This window comes from Pagrus pagrus (genome assembly GCF_965226575.1).
Source record: "Pagrus pagrus genome assembly, chromosome: 11".
Lineage (NCBI taxonomy): Eukaryota > Metazoa > Chordata > Actinopteri > Spariformes > Sparidae > Pagrus > Pagrus pagrus.
Genome location: NC_140195.1, coordinates 17,233,600 through 17,252,465, shown reverse-complemented (window position 1 = coordinate 17,252,465; position 18,866 = coordinate 17,233,600). Strand labels below are relative to the sequence as shown.

Below are 18,866 nucleotides of genomic sequence, written 5' to 3'. Positions count from 1 at the left end.
TGTGGCTGAGAGAAAAAAAAAAAAGATTGCGTGGACAAGCCTGGATGTAAGCAACGTGCAGCCCGAGAACCTGAGACACAACAAGACCAGTGTTGTCATCATACCTTGATAACATTGAAGAGAATTGAAGGATAAACTGGGCCTGCAGGCGGTGAGGAGGGAGGAGGAGGAGGCCTGGTGCGCACGGAAAACCATTTTTACACATTTTCATTCCCCCCCCTCCACTCTTTCAACCCTTCATGTATGCATTCGTGCATATGTGTGTTCATGTGTGTGTGCATGTGTGTGTTTGCGGTGCTGAAGCGGACAGCGCCAGCAGAGCAGCAGCAGCAGCAGCAGGTTCCGGGGTCCATTTTAAAACAGACGTCTTGGCTCTCAGGCTGCATGTTTTCATGTGTTTTCTCCTCCTCCTCCTCCCCCCCATGACAGAGTGGAGTCTTTGCTGTGTGATATCAGCTCTCACTCGTCGAGCGTTTTAATTAGATTGTGTTATGCAAGAGAGGGGAGCAGGGAAGTGACAGGCCCCTGTGATTCAGATATGGTCGATGGTGCTGTTCTCCTTATTTAGGCTGCATCCACCTTTCCCTCTCTCCCTCTCTCTCCAGGCTGGAAAACAAAAGGCTTGCGTTGGAATTTTGACCACAGGTTGAATTTCCTTCCAGTCATGTGTCATCGCTCAGGTGTGGCTGTGTTTCCTCTCCCCTCAGCTCCCCCCTCCTCCTCCCTCACATGAGTATTCTGACCCTGAAACGTCCCTGCAGCTTGAACAGTTGTCATGTAGCCATCATGACCCTTTTTACATCTTAAGTGTGTTGGGGGAAAAGGCTCCACTGACTGAGTCATGCAGCCATTAAGTGGCTTTCTGTCAGCGTTTCAAAAAAAAAAAAAGTATCCTTAAATGGGTGTGTGGTTGTGGTTGTCAGGGGTTTAATGCAGGACCTGAAACTTGTTTCCTGAAATCGGGGGGAAGGTTTTGGCTCACATGCCTTTATACCATTGTTGCCTGGACGTAAGGCCGTAATTTTCTTTCTTTTTATTGTTTTGATTATGAAATAATTAAAAGTTATGTTTTTGATGAGAAATCCAGAACTGTCTCACTTGTGGTAGCCTAAACTCCACTGACCATCACCTGAGTAGAGTCTTAAACCTAATCAGTATATTGATGTTAAAGTGCCAGTAAAATTCACAGATTATTTGACTGTATGTCTGTTTTCTGTGTTATTGATCTGGGTTTGCTCTGATGACGTTAAAGGGTCATTAAACACAAGTCTGTTCCTGTTTCTGTTCCTCTTATCTCTGTAGGATAAGGGAGCTTAAGATCCTAATATCCTTACAGGGACATTTCACTTACTTTCATGACTGTAGCTTGTGGCTTTTGCTGCCATTTTACTTTGTAAGTAGATGAACAGTCTCATTTATTGTAGGATTTCTTGACTGAAAACAGAAAAGATGCTGCACAAGATAAATATATTCTTTTTATATCTGTAGGATTTAATAACGAGTGAGCGCAACATTATAAATACCGGTCCAAAGGCAGTGAGAGTTGGAGGCAAACACGATTGTGAAAAAAAAAGCTCGAAGTAAACATTCCTGCATCTCACTGGCTGTTAAGTATCTCATCATTTCTTTTCCGTGAATCTGGATGGACAAATATATTGTAGAGAGCACAATCATGGTGTATCCATAACCCTTTAAACTCAGGATGTCTCCTCTCAGTTGATATTTATCGGCTGTTCATTACTAAACTGTTCTTATTTACATGAATTTGAATCAAGGAGAACCAACAATCTGTAAAATGGGAGCTGTAAATAAATAATGTGGCAGAGATGAGAAACTCATGCAGGCATTTTTGCAGCACTTCATGTTCTCTGTGGTCATTTTTCCCATTTATGGAGCCAGTGGGATCACATATTTCATGTTAACAGTGGTTGCATATATTTCCTCTACTTTTAACCAATTTTTCTTTCATCACGACTAAATCTGTTAATGTGTGTGTGTTTGTGTAAACATGATCGCATCTGTTCGTTGGTTCTGGGCCAACTTACCAGTGTCTAAAATAAGAATTTGGCTGGTGGTCGATAGCAATGTTTAGTTTTTTGCTGTCTATATTGTTTTTGTCGTTATTAATTCCCCTATTGATCTAGGGAAACAAAGAGATCTTTATTATAAGAATAGCTGTTTTAAAGTCATTTAGCCCTCCATTACACTACATTTGACAGAGCACAAATTCAGTTACACATATTTATGGAACAACCTTTAACAAATCTTCTTTCACATGAAAAAAAAAACTGCTTCAGAAGCCTTTTTTCCCCGCTGTAATACTACCTATTCAATAATAAGAACTTTTTAGCACATAATTGCCATACAACTGATGGCAGGGTGGTCATTATTATTATTTTTACTATCAGTTGCAACGACCTTTAATAGAATGAAAACAAAAGCTTCTCTGTTGTAAAAACACTTTATTTTAACATCACAAATATTATGTCCAGAAACGTGATACAAGCTTATTTTTGAAGTTACACTAATACAGTGGAATTCAATATCGTCAATTTTCATGCGATATACCTAGAAAACGGTATATTAGTGCAGATTTTAGTTAGCAAATTTTATGTGACATCAGTTAAACATCAGCCACTGCTATCAGTGAAAGTCATTGTAATTGCCGATAAGCTGATAGCAGTCAACAAGGTTAATATTGACCGATACAATGTTCGCCGATAATCGGTGCAGCTGTAGTGTTTGTGGCCTTCTGCGATTTCACAATGAAAGTTTAGGATTAAAGCTGAAAAGTTTCATTTTATAGCGAAAAATTAATTATTTTTAAGAAAGAAGCAATGGTGTTGACTTTCCCAACACGCCAGATAAAAGACCTTGGTTTGTTTGACCTTTCCTCCCTGTCCCCTCCTCCTGCAGAGCTACTACTGTGGATGGTACAAACCTAAAGACCAAGTAGCTGCAGGATGAAAACATGGCTGCACCCCTTATTGCACCGCCAGGACCTGATAGCTTCAAGAAGTTTACTGTGGAATCTTTGGCGATTCTTGAGCAGCGCATCAATGAGGAGAAGAACAAGAAGCCGCCCAAGCAGGACAGCAGCTACCGCGATGATGATGACGAGAACAAGCCCAAGCCTAACAGCGACCTGGAGGCTGGGAAGAGTCTGCCCTACATCTATGGGGACATCCCTAAAGGATTGGTGGCGGTACCACTGGAGGACCTGGACCCATACTACCTGAACTCTCAGAAAGTGAGTTTACATAGACACACACGAACATAATGATCCACTCACACTTACTAGAGGTCTTTAAATCAAAGGATGTTTCTGAGCAGTGTTGGGTATTGAACTTTTGAAACTTTTTGGTCAGATTGACCTTCTTTACTCATTCATTGAGCAGATAGTGCCTTGTTTATATATAAGTTTTACCAGTTGTACGTTGTACCTGTACGGCAGTTCATGTTGAGACAACAGTGGCGGACTCAGGATTTTTGAAGGGCAGGAGCAGAAAAAATAAAAGAGCGTTTTTTTTCAACATTGCCTCCCTGGTCCCCCCCTGAGTCTGTCAGTGTGAGACAACATTTAACTTTTGCTTCTATAGCTCTCTGAAAAAAACTTCATGTACATGTGATGAAACTTACTTGCTTGACTGGCACTGACATCACAAAACTTCAAATGATACCCAGCTCTACTCATAAATGGTATTTGTCCCTCTCACTCAGGCGCCACAAATCTCAAATAACAACTGTGTAAAGTTGCAAACAGCCCTTATATTGCCTCTTTATTGTGATTTGCAGGTGAGAATGTTATTACATCTCATCACATACAACTCAACTCTTGTGTGTGCCCTGTCTGCCCTTGTTTGAGTGTCTGCCCTTTAGTTCTGGTTATTCTTAGACAGTTGTTCAGGTACATCCATCGAGCCCTAACATGCATATTAATTTTACATAATGTTAGGTAGATGACTAGCACCATGATGTCAAGATGAGTCATACATCATGGCTGGAAATTACGCCGACAAAGCAACGCCGTTGCTGTGATTTGTGATGGTTGGCTTCCAGGTGTGCTGTGTTTACAGTTATTTTAATCTCATGATTAGGTTGCTGAATGTAATTATGTTTCCCCCCTGGAAGACCTTTGGGGAGTGTGAGAGTCGAGCTCTCGAGCTGTTGAGTGGGCCGTCGCTGTATCTCTCGATGTGCTCTCAAGGCTTTGGGGAAAAGGTCAGGAGCAGTAACTGTTGAAAGACTGTTGTTCCACATGACAGACTTTCTTAATTGTTCAAAAATTAATCTGTGGCAGGAGAGAAAAGCAGCGGCGGCAGGCTGGAGAGGACTCTGTTTGTCTTAAAGGAGACACGTGTCCTTCTGGGGTATCCGTCATGTCTGACGCTCGGTGTGAGGACCTCCGGGTGACCTTGAGAGTGTTTGAACGTCCCTATCATGTGTAGCTGTCAACCAGAACTGTGACTTTGAAACTGTGCGTTTACTTCAGACGTCTGTGTCCTGCTCTTGTTGGACTAATGAGCCTCTGAATAAACATGACATACGATATAAAAGCCACCAGATAGAGACAGAGCGTGAAATGAAGGCTCAGGAAAGTTGAAAAAAACTTGAAATTTGCAGCCATTTTAGAAGATCTGAGCCATCCTTGCTCTGTGGAAGTGTTTAACAGTGTGAACCTGTTTGTTAAAAAGAAACAGGAATAGTTTATCATAAAATGGCCGTCTTTACTTGAGCATTAATCGAGATGCAAAGTGTACCGAGGTCAGCTGAATGCTGCTGTGTTTATAAACAGGACTGAGCGGCGAGGCTCAAATCTTCTGCCATGGTAACGTCGTTTTGTTGTCTATTTTTAACAAAGAATTACATAACAAAAATGGCATTTTTATTCAAAATGGTCTCCTCCAATCACATATTCTTTTAAATACTATAGTGTTGTGTAACCTGTCCACACAGTATACCTTCAAATACAGCCAGTCCTACCTGAAATAGACCAGCTTGTGATCCCCTCTGTTTAGTCATCATCATTAGCTGAACAGATTTGTTCAGATATCGTGCGTGTGTGTGTGTGTGTGTGAGCATTTAGGTGTCTCTGCGCTCCTGTCTCTCCGTCTGTCTCATACCTCCCTGTCTTTACACAGTGCACGCTGACTGTTATATAACACACCAGTCCAGTGCACAAGGAGGAGACACGATTATGATGACACGTGGAAAACCTGTCCAACAATACGTGGGACTGTTGATGAATTCACATTTTTATGTCCACACACACACACACACACACACACACACTCGTCCATGTGTTACTGTCACAAGTGTCTTTGTGCTTCTTGTGTTTTGCTTCCCGTCTCTGCGCCCGCCCGCCTCTACCAGCAGCCCCATCAGCTCGCAGCTTCACGCAAATCTAATTATGGCCCTCGATCTAGTCTCGTTCTAATGCCAAAGGGAGCCGGTGATCTGGCAGCTCGAGCAGCTGTGACGTCAGATCAGGTGGTGACCTTGATGGGAGAACATTGCTCTGTGTGTCTTTGTCACTGAGGGGCGGCAGGCCGGTTCTTGATACATCTCTCATAGGGAGGAGGAGGGGAGGAAGGGGGTGGAGAACTGACAGTAAAGGACAGCATCTTCTTCGTCACTAATTTTCAGTTGTGGCTCTTTTAGAGTGTCACGGCTGAGACGGAGGGCCGGCAGGCTGGCTGGGCAATGACGCAGCATCGAGCCCTTCCCCACTTAGGTGGACTGTGCCACGCTGAGCCGAGCCAGACCACGTCAAGCTCGGTGTCAATGTACAAGGCCAGTGAAACAGATCATTTTCAAGGAGAGGGGGACGTGAGATAGAGAGAGGGAGGGAGGGAGGGAGGGAGGAAGTGAGGACAGGGATGAAATGGACGACATGTGCACGGATGCATGAGCACACTTGCTCTCCTTCTCGCTGCAGCCGGGCTCACGGAAATGTGTTTTACTGGGGAAGACCGGAACTCCAAAAAAAAAAAAAATAAAGAGACATTTTTCACTTAAATATTTTCTTATTTGATTTAAAATCAGCCCTTTTGGAGAAGTAAATGCTTCCCCCCACCACACCACAGAGAATAGGCATCATCTGCTCGTCTGTCCTCCTTTGTATGGTTTAAAGCTGAATATTTATATATATATATATATATATTATTATATTGTCTCAAAAGTCACAGATGTGATGGACAGTGAACATGTTATCACGTCTCCATCCTTTCTCCCACAAAGATAACAGCTTTCCCTTTAGGAACGCAAACACATTTTTGGTGATATAGAATGGCAGGTGTAATAGTAGAAGGAATAACGAGAAATACATGGGCAGGCTAGCACTTAGCATGGCAGCTGAGTCCAATGGCATGGCTGTTTTAATGTGTGTAGTGTGTGTGTGTGTGTGTGTGTGTGTGTGTGTGTGTGAGGCTCTCAGTCTAAGAGACCCATAAATCGCAGTCCATTTACCATTTACCACAAGGGTTGAAAGAAGGGGGCTCTTTGAATGGCTGCCGCGGCCCCCATGGATGCAGATGCTGTAGCCCTGCCTGATGGCTGGAGCCTCTGTGTTGAAGCCGCTCTCTCTCTCTCTCTGTGTCTCCCGCCCATCCCCCCCGCGCCTCCCCTCCTCCTCTTCTCCGTCTTCTGCCCTGCTCCCTCTCTCCCTCTCGCTCTCCCTCTCCCTCTCGCTCTGGCTCCCTCCGCCCTGCTTCTCCTCAGCCTGCTGCTGCCACAGTTGCTGCCTGCCTGCCTGCTCTCACTCACTCTCCATCTCCCCCGTTTTTCTGCCTCTCCGCTCTCCCCTGCTCTCCTCTTTGCTCAGCTCTGGATTATGAAATTTTCAGTAGCTTTGCAGCAGTTTAGTCATGCGTTACAAAAAAAAATGACTCCCTACATATACATGTACCAGTCATACATGCGTGCGTGTTTTCATGTGTGGTTGCTCATTTTTGAGGCTCGTGCATGCTGGTCTGTGTGCACATGTCAGTTCATGTGTGTGCTTGAGTTTATCGTTGATGCACATACGCACAATATATATGTGTGACGGCCGTATTTACCAGAAATGTCACGCTACCAGCAGCTGGGATGTTTCTGTGTGTCATTATGACCGACCATGCTGCCGACAGGGAGTGTTTACAGTATATATATGAGAGTATTAACACTCAGGGGAGAGGCTGCTGCTCTGACCCATAATAGTAACTGGAGAGTAAGATTATCTCATCATGTTTAACTGTGCTGGCTTGTTCTGAGTTGTCTGTAGATCTCGGTCATGTTAATGTCAGATGGGGTCATGTGACAGAGCTTGTTCTCAGGCAGAAACGATCCTCGATGTTGCTCTGTGAGATGTTTACGTTTCCTGTTAACATTTCAAACACGCACCTCATTTCGGTCGGAAGTGCAGTCATGTGACACCACCATGAGGTCTCTTACTGTACCTCTTCCCTCCACTTCCACTTCCTCCTCCTCCTCCCTTCTGACTCCACTGTCTCCAGCCTTCAGCACCGAGGCAGTGGCTCTGCAGGGCTTAATGTACTGAGGGATGCCTTGTTAAAAGCACAAGGGCCCATATCACTTGTGCAAATGCACAGAGTCTCATTAAAGTTTCATGCAAATCGCCATATTTTATTTAAACAATTATGAGGTTATCCACAGGAAGAGGCTAGCCCGCCCCTCTCGGTTTTGCTCGTTTCCTTCTCCTGAAACCACCAAAGCCGAGATGTGCAGGACGGCGCTGAGTGACTGGGACAACAGAGCAGCATTAGAAACATCCTGGCAGCCATTTTCCCTCTGCTCCGAATGTGTCTCCGTTCATTTTATGTGACAGAAAAGGCACAACTTACTACTTTCAGAGCAAATGCACATCTTAGCCTATCACTTACATGTAGTACGTCCATGATTTATGTATACTGAGATAAATATATGCAGAGAACATGTTTGTAATACATGAGATAGGATGACATGTTAGTTTTTGCATGAAATTCAGCTGCTTTTTGATCTGTTGTGTATTTGCTGAAATGTGCTGATTGTAGATTGATTCATTCTCTCTCTCTCTCTCTGTGTCTTTTCTTCTCTCCACAGACATTTATAGTGCTAAATAGAGGGAAGACAATCTTCCGTTTTAGTGCCACACCTGCCTTGTACTTCATAAGTCCTTTAAATATCTTTAGGCGCATAGCTATTAAAATTTTGATACATTCATATCCTTTAAAATGGTGTCTCAACATCTGAGACAAAAAGCTTTCGTGTTTGTGTGTATTATTCATGATGATATGTTCTGTCTTTCTGCTCGTACTGCTATTGATGTTTCCTGTCGCTGTCACTACAGACAGCTGGTGTGTTACAGTCAGAGTCTGAAGATGGCCACTAATAGATTTCTTATCATGACAGAGCACACAGGAAGCTATGCAGTAGCCATTTTATCATTGTAAGGGAAGGCTAGGACAAATGATGAGTCATCCTGAACTGTAAACCAGGCCAGATCTCCTAAATAAGCCCATTATGTTAAAATGCTGTGTCATCCATCTCAGAACAGAAGATTTGAAGGTTATACCCTGTTTTCCATAAAGAGCTGGAAAATAAAGAGTCAAGAGGTGGAAGTAGGTAAAATCTGCCTATTGATTTACCGCAAACTGATCCCCAAATGAAACCCTTTAGGCAACTGCCCACAAGTCTAAAAGAGTTCTCCACCGATTTAGCATCGCATTCCTCTAGAAATGTTCAACTCACAACGGACAATTTAATAAAAAAATAATCGAAATGAATGCAGCTGAAGCATTTGAGTCCATGGATTCTACTTCCTTGTTAAAACCTGGCGCCTACATTACCCACAATGCAACTTAAACACCAACAGATGGGTTTGAGATTTGAATGTGTAAAACTAGTAGCAGCTAACAAAAAACCCAGAGAGGCGTAGCCCCGCCTCTTCCAGCGTGCCCCATGGGACCTCATTTCTGTCTCGTCAATGGTGAGAAACAAAGAATATGATCCTGTCTGAATTGTGCCATGAATTACAAGTACAAAGTTTGATGATTTTACAAGTAAAAAAAGTCAGTGTGTCGTAAAGATAGCAAAACACCATTTAGTTTTGCGTAAAACTGTTCAATGAACTACATTATCTTGCTCAATATATGTCACCAACACCAACATGGCTAGTTATGTGAAAGTCAATTAGTTAGTCAATGTTGTGAGCAGGCTAATATACTGAACCGGCTGTACAAGGTTTCAGATGTTTTGGTGAGCTTTAAACGAGACAGCATCACTCAGGAGACTGTTGAGTGTGTAGTATTTGTATAGTAACTTACGTACTTTCACAGTCTTACACCTGACTAGTTTTATGACAAACTGCCACTTTCTCGAGTTGAAAAATCTTTTAAACCTTTTAAATTGACACACATATGTGTAATTCATGGCACAGTTCAAGCAGATTCCAACAATTATTTGTCACTACCGTGCACATTTTTCTCATAAAAGTGACCTCGCCTCTCTATTTGACCTCAGCAACATTCTTTGGAAATGTTTGTTTTTCCAACTGAAATAACGATAAAGATAAATGTATCTAAAGAAGTTATATTAACAGCATATTTGCTTTCTCCACCTTCCACCATGATAAACTGTTGGCATTGTGCAATCCTGGCCCTTTCCCCCCTGTGACTTGTGTTATCAGATTCAGCAATATGAGTAACAACAGCTGAAACCAAACCCTTTTTTATTCTGAATACTGAACACATCAATATTGGTTATTGATCTGTCCCTACATTTACCTAATTTCCTCCCATTCTTAGCCAGAAGGCAGGGCTATTACTGACCACTAGCTGCCTTTACAGCTAATTCTGAGGTTTTCCTCCTTTCTTTGAGTGCACTGAAACCTCTGCAGCTCTCCAACACACCATTGTTGTGGTTATGCCACTAAATATATACCATTTAAATATTTCATGGGTAAAATAATGGCTTTTGTGGTGGTGAGCACACATAACCACCTCCTGTTTAAGTGCTATGAGTAGGTTTTATGACATTAACTCTTTACATGCTGACTGGACCACAGAAATCACATTAGACACACTGTACATTTTAATTTATTGCTGTGTTTTGTATTTTTAAAGATGTTTGTGGTTGTCTCTATTCTTCATATTTTCCTTAACCAGCTCCTCACTCTTTTCAGCATGATCATTATGTGTACTATTTTGACCAACTGTATATTCATGACCTTTAGTGATCCTCCCGAGTGGTCAAAACAAGTAGAGTAAGTACACTTTTAATATATTCACTCAGTAGTATTAATGCATGCTAATTGTTGGCCCCAGTTTGTGCCTCTGTATTACTATTACAGTGGAGCGCAGAGCTAAGCATGTGATTTACTGCTGATCTGAAGGCATTTCCTGAATCTCCAAGACTCTTCTAACCACCCGGATGAAAAAATATTTTGTCCACAACAACATTAAAAACTTGTTTCTCAAGTTGTGACTGTAGCTATTTATATTAGCAGCAAAACTAATGGCATTCCCATTAGCCTACAATATATTCCTCTGGTATTTAAAAAAAAAAATCATAAAGAAAAACTCGACAGGTTATGGTCAAAATTTCTATATATTTTTTCATTTTTTCCCGAAAAAAGTGCCTTGCCAGCTCTGTGACTCGATTGTAATAGTAATAAATAAGAAGAACAAACTTGGCTACCTGCTAACTCCAAAACACATTTACCTGGTTAACCTGACTCTATCATTACAAATGTATCTTGTGTCCCACACTGAATTTTGTCATTTCCCTGTGTGTTTCAACAGCTAACAGGGGTTTAGCTAGATGTGACTGAGCTTTGATCCAGCCTGGTGAACTGATTCTGTCAATGGTTTTTTTCCTTACAGGTACACATTCACAGGAATTTATACATTTGAGTCTCTTGTAAAAATCTGCGCACGAGGATTCTGTATAGACGGGTTTACATTCCTTAGAGATCCATGGAACTGGCTGGATTTCATGGTCATTTCGATGGCGTAAGTATTTGTCTTCTAACTCAGACTGTCATTGATTGATGAATTGAAATGAAGCACAAATATTGCCATATTGTTTTTTATAGACGGGGGGTTAAGAAAGTGAGCTTTCAGTGCTATAGATGATGTTCATTTTTCCGTCTTTCTTACTTTTTTCTTCCTTTCTGTCTGATGACCCATCTTCTGTGTTCCCTCCATTGATCTGAGACTCCTCGCGTCTTTCTCTTTGGGAATTGAAGGTCTCCATCCGACACTCCGCGGCCTCCCTGACAACACCCACACCTCGTTCCCATTCATTCGATTTATCTTCCTCTTGTCATCTAGCTCTCCCTCTCATTCACCTTTTCTCTCTCAATCTGCCGGATTCTGCAACATTCAGTTTAAGGCCCAGCATCCTTCCATCGACTTCATGTCACTCAGTCGTTCATACTACAGATTTTCCTGCCGCTACATGAGCAAATACACCCAAAAATGATCATCGCCATGCAAAATACATCACCATTGTTTGGTCACATGGTCCGTCTATGTGTGAATTTAACCCTCCACCTCATATCTTCATGTAAATAACGAGCTGTTGTAACTGTGGTTTGATCCTGCAGGTATATAACAGAGTTTGTAAACCTAGGCAATGTCTCAGCTCTGCGCACGTTCAGGGTGTTGAGGGCATTGAAAACAATTTCTGTTATTCCAGGTAAGACAGGATGGGGCGGGGGACGGTGGGGCGGGGTCGGTGTTAGGTGTGTGTGTCTTTCTTTCCTTTTACCTTCCACCCTTCTCCTCAGTGGACAGGCTCTGTGAGTGGCGTCGTTTTCCTCCTGGTTCGGTGGTGTTGTGCTCTTGGCGTGTGTGGTTTTTGTCATCGTGTTTGTTCTGTGTGTGATCCTTCCCCTATTTCAGATATATAACAGAGTTTGTGGACCTGGGCAATGTATCTGCGCTGAGAACGTTCAGAGTTCTCCGAGCATTGAAAACTATCTCTGTCATTCCAGGTGAGACTCAGTTTAAACACTAAGGCTGATCCTCTCACCCTTTCTTTTCTACTCACTATTATTATGGTTAAGATTATGATTTAAGCAACAACAAAATAATTGGAGACAACCATTTTTTGATTTATTTTTCCTCCAAAATTATCAAAAATGGTACTAATACATTTTTGATAGGCTTTGCAGTCTCCTCTAGGGCCCTCCAAAGTGTCTGCACTCTCTTCTGCCCCAGTAGCACTCTCATTATGAGGCTCGTTTAAAGGCAGCTCTGTTTGTCTTCAGATATAGCTTTAATCCACTCCTTTCTCACCAGCTTTTGGAATAAGTAAATGTCCTGTTCTGTAGCAAAGAAAATTGTTGATAGAGTCTCATTTTAGGGAAAAGAAATCAGATCATTATGCATGATGTTTATCAGTAAATACAGATCACACTTTCTCAAATTTGCTAGAAATCCTTCTGAAATTAAAAGATCAATCATTCTGTTGCACTAGCTTAGTGATTGAATTGGACCGAGAGGATTCCATGTTTTTGGGATCAAAAACCAACCCCTGTATGTGTCGAAGTTCATGGCATAGCTCTTAGAGAGATCCCACAGAACACACCTATTATTTATGTATGAAGACTGCCAAGCCTAGTTTGTGAACATATCTCTTATGCTGCATGATGCTTTTCAGTCACTTGCTTTTACAATATTAGCCTACCAAGAGCTTGGCTGACAAATGGCATTGAAAGTTTGATTTGCCCTCTTTTGTTTTTTAGTTTGATTATTGATTTTTTTGTCTCTCTCTTTTTTTACGACCTACTTGAATGATATACACCACATAGAAAAAGAAACGGTGTGCTTACATTGTCGAGGCTGGGGACACAGATGGGATGGTTGAATGACCTCTTGACCTCTTTGAGTGACACTGACTGCACATCTATCTATCTATTGATAGAGGATGTAGAGCAGATGTCGTGCTCACTCAAATGAACCACTGTGGATGGCTTTGTTTAACGGCACAATCATTTGGACGTATGAGAAACAAAATCCCTCGGGTGCAAGTGAAAAGGGATCATATTTTGATTTAAAGGCATAGCTCGACATTTTGAGAAATATGCTGATCTGCTTTCTGGCAGAGATTTAGATGAGAAGATCAATACCGCTCTTGTGTCTGATTAATATATATGAAGCTACTACAGTTTGCTAAGCTAACAAAACCTACCAACCTACAGGATGTTATATCCTACAAACTGTTGTTTTTTACATTCCTGTTTTTCTATGGATTAAACAAACAATAAATTGTGTGTTGACTGGTAGGCCTATGGACAGGCCTATTTTTACAAATATTTTCCTGACTAAACAGAAAATACAACCGCACACCTTCAGAATGCAAGTTTCTCTCTTTTAACAAACTAAGAGCTGAACTGCCTCATGAGCTCATTTTAAAACAGAGTTCAACATAAAGGAAATAAACCTCAGCGGATAGGGCCACTCAGCTCCACAGCTAACTGAGCTACTTGCTAACGGCAGCTAGTCGCTAGTCGCTATAGCCAAAGATAGCTTCAGGGTGCAGCAGTTAGCGGTTATGCTGCCCCCTGTACTTTTGGAGCTACCTTCAAAATCTGGTCATTTCTTACAAATGACACCTCTAACAGACATTAGCGTAGTGTTGATCTTCTCATCTAAGCCTGTGCTAAGAAAGTGAATTAATGTATTTCCTAAAATGTCAAGATATGACTTTAATAATAATTCATCAAGGCTTGTAGTTTGGAGTGGAGAAAAATGTAATTATCTAGTTTGTTTTAGTCCAGCTAACAGTATTTAATGCACAGTGGAGGGCATGATTTCAGCAGATTTAAACAAGACGTGGGGTATTTTAAAATAATACCCCAATGCAATTGATGTGTTAATACAGTTTGATAATTTGATTTGCTCCATGAGATCTAAATTAGTACTTCTTATAAGAAAAGTTGAGAAGATTTAAATAAAAATAGCTCTTTGTTTTTCTCTATTGATTCCCCGGAGCTTAAATTAAGATTGTCTGAATGTGTAAGCCTAAATTTTTAGAAGAAGACACAGTATCTACAGCCTGTGTAGCCCACTGTACATGTAGGAAACAGGAAAGGGGGTGCGGGTCATCCTGCTTCCATGTTTGAGTTCCTCGTGGACCCATGTGAACGCTGCCAGAGGATGTCCAGAAGGTAAACCGTTCCTGTGTTTAGTGAAGGTGTGGTGAGACAGACTGCAGGGTCACGGTATGGGGAGTAGTCAGTGCTTTTTCCTAATGATACCTTAAACAAGACAGTTCAAGAAAGTGCCCACACTGGCACTGGCATTGAATTGCTCCTGTTCAGCCTTGGAGTTTAAATGACCTGCATGTGGTTTCCAGCCCCCCCTTGCCTGTGCCTCTGTCCTTCTCATGGCCCCTCGTTGTGCTGCTGTGCTCTATTCCTTATGGATTTCCTCTCACTTTTCTACAGTCTTGCCCCTCTTTTTTACTCAATCAACCACTGGCAATGAAAAGCAAATTCCCTATTGTTGAATAGCCAGTTATTTTGATCTTATTTGATTTCTCTTAAAATCAGGGTGAACTTAAAAAGAGTGGGAAGGCTCCTAAATATTTACTGTTTGTAATGTTTCTAGAGATGTCATGTATGTAATCTGTCAGTTTTGTCCAAAATGTATTACTACCTATACCAAATTTTTTTTAATAGGCACCTCTTTAAAGTTAATTCATATAAATCCCCAATTTTGTTGGGATGTTAGGCACAGGAATTCATCAAACTATCATAACATTTAGGTGTATTGTTAAATTTATAATTCAATTTAATGAAAATATGTTTCCTTAAATAGTTGAATTACATTTATTAGAAACCAGTGCCAGCTTTTTACCTAAATCCAGTCAAACCTGGATATTTACCAGTGGTAGATCCCTAAAACAGCTGAGCATTTTAGCAGTAGTCGTAGTTATAAAATATGATTTCTAGTAGAAGTAGACACTGCAAAGATTCCTACCTTGGGCGTCAGCATCTCCTGTATCACCTGTGTGGTTTGTGTACGTGTGTGCGTGGCTGCTCCCCAGGCCTGAAGACCATTGTGGGCGCCCTGATCCAGTCTGTGAAGAAGCTTTCGGATGTGATGATCCTGACCGTCTTCTGCCTGAGCGTCTTTGCCCTCATCGGTCTCCAGCTCTTCATGGGCAACCTGCGCCACAAGTGTGTGATCTGGCCAATCAACATCACCGAGAGCCACCTGGCCAACGGCAGCAAGGGCTTTGACTGGGACGAGTACATCATGAACGACAGTAAGTAGAGACACGGCTTCACCAACAGTGAGCTGGCAGCCATGTAGGGGTATGAGTCAGCCCATATGCTGGAAAACAACATGTGATTTTGGCACCGGATAGACTTAAAGAAATGTATTGAAATGAGCTGTGCTGAATTGAAAATGAATGTGCATACTAAAGTCAGAAATTGGTCTGAGCGGATTTACAGACCGTTGCCGAATAAACAACTGCGGCTGCGACAGAATGTGAGCGAAATGACTCATTAGTTGTTTTTTTCTTCAGCCAATTTCTACTTCCTGCCTGGCCAGCTGGATGCACTTCTCTGCGGGAACAGCTCTGACTCTGGGTGAGTTGCCTCCTCTACCCTCCTGCAAATGCTGCTGATCCCACCAAGACCTGCTGTAGCTCTTCTATCCGCCTCAAGTCAGATTGCGTTATAAGTAAATAGTGCTGAGTCATGTTCGGGCCCGGGGCCCTGCTCTCTCTCTCTCTCTCTCTTTCCCTCCACCCCTCAGCCGCTGCCCGGAGGGGTTCACATGCATGAAAGCTGGGAGGAATCCAAACTACGGCTACACCAGCTTTGACAGCTTCGGCTGGGCCTTCCTGGCTCTCTTCCGACTCATGACACAGGACTTCTGGGAAAACCTTTACATGCTGGTAAGAAGGCATGAAGGCATTTCTAACACATATAAAGGTCACAAATACCAGCACCTATAAACAGTAAAACTGCACAGTAGTGCTGAAATGATTACTATGAGCTGTCTGGTTGTTTATTGTTTATGTAATGAGCAAATTATAGATATTGATATAACTAAAAGCTCATTTTCATCTGTGGCTGAGGCCACCACTGAGTCACAGGTCACAGAGGAAAAGTTGTAGTAAAACCTTTGTGAACTAAAACAAACATAAATAGCACAAAACAAGCACATCAATAAATAAAATTAAATAAACACCATAAGGAAAAAAATGATAAACAAAACAACCACTCTGATAAAAAAAAAAAGACTAGGGCACAGCTGGTCAGCAATCCCAACATCGTTAAAAACAGACGGATCATCAGTGCAAGAAATTACCAATCAAACCTTCAACACTGTCCCCTGATTGGTTGATTTGTAGAAAAACAATTAAAATAGGTAATTTGTTAAGCAAAAATGCAAAATTGTTTTACTGAGTGCCATTCTAGTTTTAGTCTGTTATCATTTTATGCGCACTGTAGGTTACACCCTGAACCAAAAAGGACATTAAAGAGAGGAGCAGATGTCCTGTGAGACTTTGGGTCATCTGCAGAAAAGACTCGTCTGATACAAGCTCACGTCCTCCACTGAGTCCCCATCCTCGTGCATGTCTCCACCTCTCAGACAGAAAATGGAGGATCACTGTGCCGCTACTTTTTCCCTCGTTACCATTTTGACTCGCCTCTTCTGCCCACTGTAGCCAGGCCACGTCTGTCCTGTCTGTCAGCTTGTGCCACACAGAGCCTGTGGAGACACTCCTGCCTCCACATACGGAGGCCAAGTGGAGGGGAGGAAGCATGAAATATTAACAGCTCAGGATTACAGTACAGCCAATGAGGGAGATGAGACCTGATGGGAGCATTCCTGCACATACTTCTATTTTTGTCTTTGAAATTCAACTCTCAACTACAGGCTCTCACTGCTATTGTGTACAGTATCCTTACAATAATGATAATGCAGCCGATGAAAATGAAATCCCCAGAATTACCACTGAGGGTTTTTTTTTGTTTTACCTGCCCACATGAGATTTGGTGATGTGTGGGACTAAAAGACAGCAATTTGGACTCCTAATTACTTGTAAGAAATGTTGTTTTATATACACTTCCAGCGCTCCATGTTACATTTATAATATATGTGTGAGGGAATTTCACTTCTGTATCCCAGGACGCTCTTTCCTTTTTTTGCTCTGCTCCCTAAAGACAGTAGTCCTCCTTTAGAAAGGAGGTTGAGAACATTTTAATGCCAATGCGGGGTCCCTTTGTCACACTACCGTCTCCTAAATACCTCTGTGAATTAAACAGAGTAAGAAACATGCCTATTCACTCACAGTTTATCAAAACTCTGCACGAAACCTGCATTAAAATAACAGTGGAGCAGTTTTTTCAATATTTTTCCAGAACGTTCTCATTTTGCAGTGCTGTGCCTCTGCAGCTCAGGCTCCTCACTTCCCCATCTCCACTGGGGAAAGCATCCCAATCCGTAGAAATTGTTTGGCTGTGAGCTGGCTGGTATAGTGTGCATGGGAAAGTAGGTCAAAATGCATATCTCATGGCTCTCCCAGATGAACAACACAACCTTGGGCTCATGCTGAGAACCCTAACGAGCACAGGATGTTAGATTCTTCCTGTGCAGACCAAGGGCGTATGGTTGTGTATCAATTCATCAGTGTATGAGTTGTCTGTAGCGCTAATTTCAGTATATAAGTCCATAAACTGACATTTTAAATGTAGATGTTAATGCTGTGTTTGCGTCTTTGAATCTACGGTCCAGAGGAAGCCACAGACATTTATGCTGAGTTGGCATCAGGCCATTCTGCCCACTCTCTTTTCCCCACCAGCAGCTGACTCTATTTATTTCTGACGAGTCATGGTGAGAGATGAGCAGTGAGGTCGATGCGGAGCGTGACTCGGGGGGTTGGGGTCATGTATGTTATGTCATGAGTGTCTCTTCCCTCACCCCATCCTCTCTCCCCCCTACTGCCCAACAGACTCTGAGAGCTGCAGGCAAGACCTACATGATCTTCTTCGTGTTGGTGATCTTCGTGGGTTCCTTCTACCTGGTGAATCTGATCTTGGCTGTGGTGGCCATGGCCTATGAGGAGCAGAATCAAGCCACCATGGAAGAGGCCCTGCAGAAGGAGGAGGAATTCAAGGCCATGCTGGAGCAGCTCAAGAAACAGCAGGAAGATGCCCAGGTTAACCTCTCTACAAGACAGAGCACCACATTATCTCTGAGTCATGCTATAGTATTGTGCTGACTTCATTCATATTTGCATCTTTGCAGGCTGCTGCGATGGCAACCTCTGCTGGCACGGTGTCGGAGGACGCAGTGGAGGACGACGGAGGAGGCCGTCTGTCGTGCAGTTCCTCCGAGATGTCAAAGCTCAGCTCCAAGAGCGCCAAAGAGCGGCGCAATCGTAAGAAGAAGTGGCGGCAGAAAGAGCAGGAGAAGGAAAAAGGCGACAGTGAGAAGTTTGTAAAGTCAGAGTCAGACGACGGCAGCAAGAGGAGCCGCTTCCGGTTCCCTGATAATCGCCTGGGTCGAAAGTCTTCCATTATGAACCAGGTGAGGAGAACAAGGAGAACATCGGGAGGAGTTTAGCCATTTTATCAGCATTGCTTTTTTTGTATAATTTAATAGTCAGTTTATTTAAATTACACATTCATTCTCACTGACGGTTTTATGCGTAGATGACTTAAGGACAGACACCACACTCTATAGCACACTACTGCACTGTGCAGGAGTAGATTCTGACTATTTTGCTTCCATACTGGCTTCTTCTTTCAGACTAGTAGAAAGAAAACATCCAAAATAGAAATTTGGGGTTTATTCTAGTTCAGATCTCTCGTATGGAAATGTAAGCAAATTAGAGAGATATTTAGCCAGATAACGACT

At 42.4% G+C, this 18,866-nt stretch overlaps 1 protein-coding gene across 5 annotated transcripts in view; it reads left to right on the top strand.

Moving 5' to 3' along the window:
• Positions 1–18,866, top strand: part of scn8aa (sodium channel, voltage gated, type VIII, alpha subunit a) — a 49,888-nt gene that overhangs the window by 1,483 nt on the left and 29,539 nt on the right. For 4 of the 5 annotated variants that reach the window (XM_084365462.1, XM_084365458.1, XM_084365459.1 and 1 more), the window contains exons 2-11: positions 2,917–3,250; positions 8,080–8,198; positions 10,151–10,240; positions 10,860–10,988; positions 11,883–11,974; positions 15,034–15,255; positions 15,520–15,583; positions 15,753–15,894; positions 17,959–18,165; positions 18,255–18,536. In XM_084365462.1, the coding sequence (XP_084221588.1) occupies positions 2,972–3,250; positions 8,080–8,198; positions 10,151–10,240; positions 10,860–10,988; positions 11,883–11,974; positions 15,034–15,255; positions 15,520–15,583; positions 15,753–15,894; positions 17,959–18,165; positions 18,255–18,536 (1,626 nt within the window). In that variant the 5' untranslated portion in view covers positions 2,917–2,971. Of the gene's footprint in view, positions 1–2,916; positions 3,251–8,079; positions 8,199–10,150; positions 10,241–10,859; positions 10,989–11,584; positions 11,677–11,882; positions 11,975–15,033; positions 15,256–15,519; positions 15,584–15,752; positions 15,895–17,958; positions 18,166–18,254; positions 18,537–18,866 lie in introns of all 5 variants that reach the window. The other variant, XM_084365461.1, reaches the window with a different exon arrangement.